This window comes from Lithobates pipiens, unplaced genomic scaffold, assembly GCF_037356315.1.
Source record: "Lithobates pipiens isolate NorthernLeopardFrog02 unplaced genomic scaffold, aLitPip1_a1.2 Scaffold_19, whole genome shotgun sequence".
Taxonomy (NCBI): Eukaryota; Metazoa; Chordata; class Amphibia; order Anura; family Ranidae; genus Lithobates; species Lithobates pipiens.
Genome location: NW_027507764.1, coordinates 26,039,279 through 26,049,044, shown reverse-complemented (window position 1 = coordinate 26,049,044; position 9,766 = coordinate 26,039,279). Strand labels below are relative to the sequence as shown.

Here is a 9,766-nt window from a genome sequence, read left to right as displayed (position 1 = left end):
CTCAGACTTAGCCCTTGTACACACGGTCGGACATTTCGACAACCAAATCCGTTGGATCTTGTCCGAAACTGTTGCATACACACGGTCGGACAAAGTTGTCGAAAAATCCGATCTTTCAGAACGTGATGACGTAATTTCGTTACGATGGGACTACGTTCAGGCTAGTAGCCATAAGCTTTGATGTAGGAATTTGATCTGAGAATGCGTGGCACTTTGTCCGTCAGAGTAGGCTACACATGATCGGAGTATGTCCGATCGGACCAGTTGGTCGGAAAATATTTCCAACATGTTGGAAAATTTGGTCAGACGGATATTCCGACGGAATCAGTCCGATGCATACCACACACAGTCGGATTATCCGACAACACGGTCCGATAGGACACATTCCGACGGATTCTCCGACCGTGTGTACAAGGGCTTAGAAGTGATATCATTTGTCTGCAAGAGACGCACTTTGCCTCTCCAAAGTCACCGAACTTTCAACATCGTAACTGTTAGGTTGCTCGACTTCTGTAAGTAACCCCTGGTAGCCTAGGCTAGGATTGAAGAGCGGAGGTCCCTTTCACCGGTGGACAAAACATTACACATACACTGTTGTACGTGAATAATGAATGTGCCTATTGAAGCACACACAACAATTTTATTTAGTTTGAACAGAAGGACAGCCCTGTGGTTTAACCAATCAGGGACTGCCACATAAAATATGCAAGATAGTATATTTTACTACGTCATCATGGTTTTTTTGTACAAGCAATTTCTGCCTAGTAACAAAAAGCTAAATATATACATTTTTATACAGTTTAAAATGTTTCTTAAGTCTGGTGCAAGACAGGCCTGTGGTTTTAACACCATGGAGTTACTTCTGCTCTCAAAAAGGGAAGTAGCTTAACCGCATCCATCTGTTCTAAACAGATATCTAACCTTGTGATAAAATACCTTGTACAAGCAAAAAACACATATGACCTTAAGCAATAGGTTTCTATGTCATGCTAACAGTAATTTTCCAATACCCAAAATGGATGTCTTCTAACAAGATGGTTCCCTCATTTACCTTATAATCCTTCCTTTGATCATTCTGTGATTTACATAATGATCATTCCTTTTCTAATTTAATAGCACAGGCTTCATACTCCGAACCCTTGTGCTCTTGGTTTCTATACCATACCGTTGGATCCTTAACAATGGAAGTGAGTTTCAGATCCTTCGGAGCGACCGTGTTTCCCTTTTTACATAAACATTTGATTATCTTATAACAGGCATATAAAAATAGAATGAAGAGAATCACAGTGACAATTGTCATGGCAGCATTTCGGAGCCAAGATATTAATCCCCCAAAACTAAAACTGCTCGAGAAGGGATCCCAGTTTTTTCCTATGTTCCTTGCCTCTTTCTGTAGTTTATTTACCTCTTCCCTGTGTTGGGCAATAACGTCATAGTAGTCTGGGACTTCGATGCTGGTATTATGAATCCAGGTACAGCACTCATAATCCTCAGTAGTCTCACAGAGGCCAGTAAGGGCTGCACTCATACTTTCTATAGCCAACTCATGTAGTTCTAGTTGCTTCCTAATTGCCCTAGTTTCTAGATTTAGTTTGGTTATGTCATCAGAATTTTCCTCCAGAATCTCATCAATTATGCCAGTGTAATTATTTAATCTTTTCATTAGGTCAATTCCCCACCCTGTCCAGGAAGGGAACCATGCCCAGGCCATATCTTTTTCTAAAAACAATTCTCGTTTATTACGGTGTCTAAGGGGATATCTAGGATGCATGCTGGCTTCAAGGAGGTGACTTCCCTTGTTATCCCCTAATACCCCCATAATAGGAACCAGGGCTGCAAGGTAACACCACCCCTGGGGTTTGGTTGGGATCCAGGGGTGACAGAGTTTGCCGCAGCATATATATATGGTATTTCCTAGAGCTAGGGGTCGTTTATGGAACACGTTCCTAAGAGTATCAGAAAGGCCAGAGAGCACCAGTATTGACATTAATTGGTGTATTGTAGTCTTGGTACTGGAGCTAAGAAAGTCTAAAAAGGTGGCATTTAGGGTGGGATCTGAAGTATGGAAGAAAGAAGGACTGTTAAATGATGTCATTGAAATGTTAAGTTTTGCTTGTTTGCAAACCTCGGCTCCATCTGTGGTGTTTCCCAGTCGGAAACACCAGTCTGGGAAGTGGCTTCTACCTATAATTTGGAAAGTGAGGGTTTTATTTGGAAGGGTCCTAGTAACATTCGTTAGGACGATAGGGGGTGTTCCATTAAGGAGGGGGGTAAAATTCAAGGGGACTGCCATGAGAGGGATTCTAGCTGTACTGGGATGTAGCTTGCTGCAAATCCAGCATTTCTCAAAACCAGATTTTTGAGCATAGCTATATTTGAATTTTAGTAGTAACATCTTGTTAGTCAGTCCCTTAGGTGACTCATTAACGGGTACAATACTTCTACTATGTCTTTGGCCGGGGGTATTATTCATCTTAGGTGGTCCACATATCCCTTTTAATAGACCTAAATCTTCTGGATGATATATACAGTTGGCTATAAACCATGTGGGCAGGAATACAAATAGTACCAGACTACCCCAAAGGCATACAGCCTTCCCTGACACTGATGGAGAAAGCATCTTTGTTTTTTAAAGTTCTGATTATTTGTTATCTAAGAGTTCTGTTCTTCTTCTTCGTTTCTCATCCCGGCAGTTGTTGGCTCTGTTTTGTCCTTTTGAGGGGTGTGGGATCTTCCAGGGAAATTTGTTCTATGCCTCTCTGAACTTCTTGTAGATCTTGTTCTTGGGAGTTGCTGCTCTGTCACTGCCAGGGGCTCTGGAGTCGAGGGAAGCTGGGGACACTTTTTAAGACGGCTGGCGTGGATCCAGGTGTTTCCTAGGTCTGTTAACACTGCGATCCTGGATACCTTTTCCACCTTCCATGGTCCTGAGAAAGCCGGTCCGATACTCTTTCTTTGTGCTAATTGTTTGATCGGCACTTTATCCCCAGGGATGAAGGGATGCGTTGGTTCTGTGGGAAGAGGGAAAAAAGGTGACAGAAACGTGTTCGTTCATTTCATGAAGCATACTTACCAGGTTTTTCACGTACATTTCCTGTTGGGAATAAATGTCAATATCAGTGTCTTGGTCTAATGGGGGTAATTCTATGTTTGCGGGGATTCCCATGAGGACCTCAAAGGGTGATAGTTTTGTTCTTGCATGTGGATCTTCCCCTCTTTTGACCAAAGACCTTCAGGGTCTTTGGTCAATCCTTCCTTTGTCCAAAAATGGACATCATCTTCTGTGGCCATTGATTGCATCTGTGCTATGACAGTTTTAAAGTTAGGTGCTGCGAAGTGTTCCTTGAAAAACATTGGGGGGCAGGTGGGTTAGGGGAAAAGGCAGCAGCTCTTTTAGCTTCTCTGTCAGCAAGAGCATTCCCTTTTGAAACACGACTGCTGTCAGAGGAGTGTGCCTTTACTTTAATTATGGCTACCTTTTTTGGAAGAAGAATGGCTTGGAGGAGAGCACTAATCTGTGTGGAGTTGCCAATTATTTTGTTGTCTGCTGTTTTAAAACCTCTATTGGCCCATATCACACCAAAATCATGCACCACTCCAAAAGCATATCTACTGTCTGTGTAGACGTTCACCTCTTTACCGGTGAATAGAATGCAGGCCCTAGTGAGGGCTTCTAACTCTGCTACCTGGGCTGAAGAAGGAGGTAATGATTTTGCCTCCAGTACGATGTCTGGTAGTTGAACAACTGCATAACCGGTTAAAAAGGTGGAGTCAGAGGGACGTGAGCAGCTACCGTCAACGAAAACATCCTCTGCACCTGAGATAGGGGTGTCAGTGAGATCCGGTCTGGGACTGGTAATAGCAGCAACCTTTTCCGAACAGTCATGTATGTCTGGGTCATGTGGTAAACGCAACATGGAATGCAAAAGGCGCACAGCGGGGTTGCTGGCAGGCACATATTTGAGTGTGAGGTTATCAGTGTTCATCAGTGTTATCTCATAACCACTAAGTCTTTGCGAGGTCATATGTTGGGTATTCATGTTCTGAATAAGATGCGTGACTGAATGAGTGGTATAGAGAGTCAATGGGTGACCTAGCACTAATTTGTTTGCATCTTGTACAGCCATTGCACAGGCAGCAAGATTTTGGAGACAGAATGGCATTCCCTGTACTTGGATGGGGAGTTTTTTTAGATAGGTAGGAGACAGGGCGGTAGCCTGTTCCATGCTGTTGTGTTAGCACGGCGGCAAAAGAGGTCCCCGAGACTACACAGTATAGTTGAAAAGCTTTACCATAGTCTACCAACCCTAGGGCGGGAGCATTTGACAGACTGTTTAATAGAGCTTGAAAAGCTTGTAGTCTGTCTTCAGTCCAATCTATTAATTTAGGGGCTGTCGAGCCAGTAGCCTCTCTTAGGATACTATCACAATGAGAACAGTCAGGGATCCATTGGCGGCAATATACCATTGCACCCAAAAATGAGAGTAGGGCGGCCTTGTCTTTTGGGGGACTGAGAGCTCGAAGGGCTGCGGCACGTTTGGGGGACACTATCCTTGTCCCTTCCTTTAGAATGCACCCTAGGTATTCTACCTGTGGCTGGCACCATTGTATTTTCTTCCTTGAGGCTAGATGCCCGGCGTGAGCTAGGTGTTGTAACAGTGATGTTGAATCGACCGCACATTCTTCAGCAGTTCGACTGCACAGGAGCAAGTCGTCCACATACTGTATCAGTACCGACCCTCGCTCAGATGTCCAAGACTTGACAGTCTCGTTGAGTACCATAGAGAAGGCGGCTGGACTGTCTACATACCCTTGCCAGGTTAGTTGGCCCCCGGCCCAGGAGAAAGCAAACATAGGTTGGGCTTCCTCTGCAATGGGAATGCTAAAGAAAGCATTCGCTAAATCAATTACTGTGTAGCATAGAGAGTCTGCCGGTATGCATGAAAAAATAAGTGATGTCTGAGACTAGGGGTGGGAGGGGAATCACTTGTTTGTTTACTGCTCTGAGGTCTTGGACGAGTCTCCACTCGCCACTGGCCTTCTTTACAGGGTAAATGGGCGTGTTCCAGGGACTGATGATTGGTCTCAGGATACCTTTTGATATGTAATCATTAATTTGAGGGGAGATGCCTTGGGTCTTTTCGGGGGGCAGGGGGTATTGTTTGTGATATTGTATCCCTGCATCTGATCGCATTTGGGGTGCATATGGTGTGCAATTAATAAAGCCCACACTACCTTTGTTTTCTGCCCAAATTGTGTGATGGTCAAGGGAGGAAGGTATCATTAGAAAGAAACTCCTGTGTGCATGTCTTTTTGGGAACCCTCTGTGTGCATGTCGCTTAGGGCCATGTAAGTCACATAATGGTGAACTAGCGGTATAGGAACCTTCTTTATTAAACTTAATGATAATACACAGTTGTGCCAAGAGGTCCCGTCCCATAAGGGGCACAGGGCATGAGGACAAGACGGCAAAAGTTTGGGTACATAATTTCTGTCCTTCTGGAGTGGCTACAGTCAGTGGTGGAGTGATGGGATGGGTGACAGGTGTCCCATTAATACCAACAGAGTTTCCCTCGGTGCATTATTTGTGGCTGTGTAGGATATTGGGGTAGTGGTTGACGAGGGTTCTGGTATGGCAGATAACGGGGATACTGTGGGCGGGTCTGGGGGTTAAATCCCCTGCCTCTGCCTCTCGCTCTAATCTGTCCAGTCCTATAAGGGCACTGGGATTTCCAATGTCCTTGCTGTCCACAATTGCCTATATTTTCCAAGGCATTTGTTCCATGCACAGAAACAATCCTTCATGTATTGTGGGTCAGCCCCTTTGCAGGGAGGATAAGAATGCTTATGTACCTGACAAATTTTACTGACTTCTTGCCAGTCTTCCTCTGAACAAGGACCTTGGGGTCCTGGGTCATGGATTCCCAATTGGTGACACCTTTCTCGGACTTGTGTCCAAAATGGTTCTACCTGGGGGCCAGGGATCATATTACTAACAAATTCATAGGGTGATGGGGTGGCCATGGCTTGGGTTGCTGCAGAATTCCCCATCTAGTAGTCTGGGCAGTGTGTGTCTAGTGGCAGGACACAGGTGATAACACCCGGTTTGTCCAACAATCCGGTCTCTGGTCTTGGAGTAGGATCCCTGATCTTTTTTGGGGCAGATGGACTTATATAAAACTTTGAAGATTTACCCTTAATATATGATGAAGGGTAAATTTTTCCTGGTGGCGGTATTTACCCCTCTTACACCAAGTCTGCAAGAGAACCCCCCTGGTCTGGTGGTCAGTCAAATCCACTTGTCATCTATTCTTAGGAAGAGTAGACCTAACGTGCAATGGGGGCAGGCGGATGCTATGTCACTACAAGAGGGCTCCTCATATTCTGCACTCATTTAAACAACAACAATTATTTTCCTTATACTCTATATTAAAACTTATACTCTATATACTTACACGTGTACCTAGAGAGAAACAGACATATTCTTAATATACTTTAAGACATGAAATAACCGTATTGCAATACATTTATCAATTTATAGTGCACTTTTTTTTTTTTTTTTAATTTTTTTTCAAATGGGCGTCCACTCCACCAATCCCTTTGTCACGGGCGTAATCTACTACTTCCCGTGTTAAAAATACTATCACCAATAGTTTTAAGTCAGACCAACCTAGTCGGACTCCCCTAAACCTATAAATTCCTTGCGAGCCCTTTTAACCTCCCGAGGAACCAGCCTAGTTCATCGCGAAGGCACAGTTACTTCTTTTAATTTTAAACTAAGTTCGTAGCGGCCGCCCGGACAGAGTAAGTGTTTACACCATTCACCAATCAGGTAAAAAAGAGTAAAGTGACTTACCTGTCGCAAGACGAGACGAACCCCACTTTGCTGGTACCAAAACTGTTAGGTTGCTCGACTTCTGTAAGTAACCCCTGGTAGCCTAGGCTAGGATTGAAGAGCGGAGGTCCCTTTCACCGGTGGACAAAACATTACACATACACTGTTGTACGTGAATAATGAATGTGCCTATTGAAGCACACACAACAATTTTATTTAGTTTGAACAGAAGGACAGCCCTGTGGTTTAACCAATCAGGGACTGCCACATAAAATATGCAAGATAGTATATTTTACTACGTCATCATGGTTTTTTTGTACAAGCAATTTCTGCCTAGTAACAAAAAGCTAAATATATACATTTTTATACAGTTTAAAATGTTTCTTAAGTCTGGTGCAAGACAGGCCTGTGGTTTTAACACCATGGAGTTACTTCTGCTCTCAAAAAGGGAAGTAGCTTAACCGCATCCATCTGTTCTAAACAGATATCTAACCTTGTGATAAAATACCTTGTACAAGCAAAAAACACATATGACCTTAAGCAATAGGTTTCTATGTCATGCTAACAGTAATTTTCCAATACCCAAAATGGATGTCTTCTAACAAGATGGTTCCCTCATTTACCTTATAGTAACTTTCCGCATGTTTTTGTGGCGAATGGGCCCTCAAAAAAAAACGAGGAGTGGCCATTGCAATCAAGGACACTCTCCAATTTCAGTATATGAATTCATGTGTAGATGTCCTGGGTAGATACTTGATCCTTGTATGTGAAATTGAGGGTAAGATGTATAAAGTGGTAAATGTACTGTATATCTCCCTAACACGAAGCAATTGAGCTGTTTGAGGAAAGTACAAAAAAAAACGTCAATGCCCTCCGTAAAGGAGATGTTATTTGGTGTGGGGACTTTAATATGATTGTGGACAGGGAATTAGACCTGACTAGTAGTAACAGATTTCAGCAACGTAGAGAAACGTTACAGACCTTCTTACTGTCTTCTGATTTATGCGATGTGTGGAGGTGTCCGCACGCCTCAGAGAGAGACTTCACGTTTTTCTCTGGGGTGCATCATACATATTCGCGTATAGACCTTTTTCTGATGGATAAGTTTATGCTACAAAAAGTGACCAAACCAGAAATTCATGAGATAATGTGGTCGGACCATGCACCCATTTCTATGCAGGTGGGGGATCGTGGGGCAGAGACCAGGGCGAACAGATGGCATATTGACCTCTATACTCTTTCGAAGCCTGAGAACAAAAATAAAATTAAAAAACTACTGGAAGAATATTTTGCATTAAATTCCCCCTCTGTCGACGATCCCTTTACTTTATGGAATGCGCTTAAGGTATACATTCGAGGCCTTCTCATCCAACTAAGTGTAATAGCCAAAAAATAGCGTCTTCATCGGCTCTCTGACCTCTTGGGGTGGATCACTCACTTAGAAACTCTCAATAAACAAAAAACCACGGAGGAACTCAGAGAATCGCTGTTTGCAGCTAGGCAGGATCTGAGAGCTCACGTAGTGGCTCAATATGATTCTCACATACGTTCTGTTCTCTAAAAGCAACATCATATAGATGTGGGAATAGAGCAGGCAAATTTTTGGCTTGGCAGGTAAAAGATAAAATAATTAAAACAAAGAATACCTCATCTGTTGCACCCTACGGATGGTTCAAAAATAACGAATCCTAAAAAGATAGCTGACAGATTTAGTGACTACTATGCCCAGCTGTATAATCTTAAAGACGATGACGCTGTTCCTCAACCGACTGAAGACATGATCTCTGATTTTCTATCATCAATTAAGCTTCCCCAGGTATCACAGGCCAACCTGAGCGAACTGAACACACCATTCACAATTCAAGAGGTTGAAACTACGATTAAGCATCTTCCACATAATAGGTCCCTGGGGCCTGACGGTTACTCTTCGGAGTACTATCAAAATGTATAGCAACATCCTCTCCCCTTGAAGCTCAATCTTGTGCAGAATTCCCACCAGATATGCTCACGGCTACAATTACCACAATCCCCAAACTGGGTAAGACTCCCAATATTCCACAAAACTTTAGGCCCATCTCATTATTAAATGTAGATGTTAAAATATATGCCAAGATACTTGCTAATAGATTATCAACCCAACTACCGCATTTGATTAGTTACGATCAGGTTGGCTTCGTGATGGGGAGACAAGCGACCGATGCTACCAGAAGAATGTCGAATCTGGTGCATCAGGTTGAACGGAATAGAAGGCCTTCTCTGCTCCTTGCTTTGGATGCAGAGAAGGCCTTCGATAGGGTGCATTGGAAATACCTGAGGCTAGTACTGCCAAAATTTGGATTTGTGGTTGTTAGAAAAGTTTTAAATGTTTATTGTGTGACTATTAGAAAAACAATATTCCTGAGACTGATTTTTAAAACTTACTTCTGAGCACATTGTTGTATTAACTTGTTGTATTGTTTTGTCTTAACTAACTCCATAGTAAGTTGTAGGATGATTAGGTTTAACTATATATGATAGCATAAGATTGTACAGGAAACCCGGATAGCCAAAAAAAGGACTAGTCTGTACCAGACACGTTATCTATGTTTCCTCAGCCAATAGAAGCATAGAGGTGGTATACTTGTAGGGAATAAGGAGGGGGGAGGGACATTCTTTTGTGGGACTCTTACTGCAGCTTTTGTCTTGTAAGCATGTCTCCCTTTTGTGGGCCACATCAGCAATAAATTGTCTTCTTCTCAATACATCTGGAGTTTTGACTGATCACACGAGAAGATTCCTAACATTTTTGGTCCTTCGCAGCCGTAAACAACATGTTGGTTTTCAGATCAGACGGCCCCGACAAAAAACTTCGGTGAGTATTGGACTTTGGAGCTCACTGAAAATAACAGTCCCCCCATTCAATGTTAGTGGTGAAACAGGGGCGGGGGCCTA

General features: G+C 43.1%; 1 protein-coding gene across 1 annotated transcript; it reads right to left on the bottom strand.

The window, feature by feature from the left end:
- Positions 1-592: 592 nt before the first annotated feature.
- LOC143995849 (uncharacterized) lies at positions 593-7,459 on the bottom strand. The gene is made up of 2 exons (XM_077490567.1): positions 6,857-7,459; positions 593-3,011 (listed from the first exon to the last, which is right to left on the bottom strand). The coding sequence occupies exon 2, from the start codon at positions 2,618-2,620 to the stop codon at positions 1,094-1,096; it is 1,527 nt and encodes a 508-aa protein (XP_077346693.1). The 5' UTR covers positions 2,621-3,011; positions 6,857-7,459; the 3' UTR covers positions 593-1,093.
- Positions 7,460-9,766: the final 2,307 nt, after the last annotated feature.

What these genes read in the sequence shown, in the direction of transcription:
- LOC143995849 (XM_077490567.1), bottom strand. Translation starts at nt 2,620, where the DNA reads ATGCTTTCTCCATCAGTGTCAGGGAAGGCTGTATGCCTTTGGGGTAGT.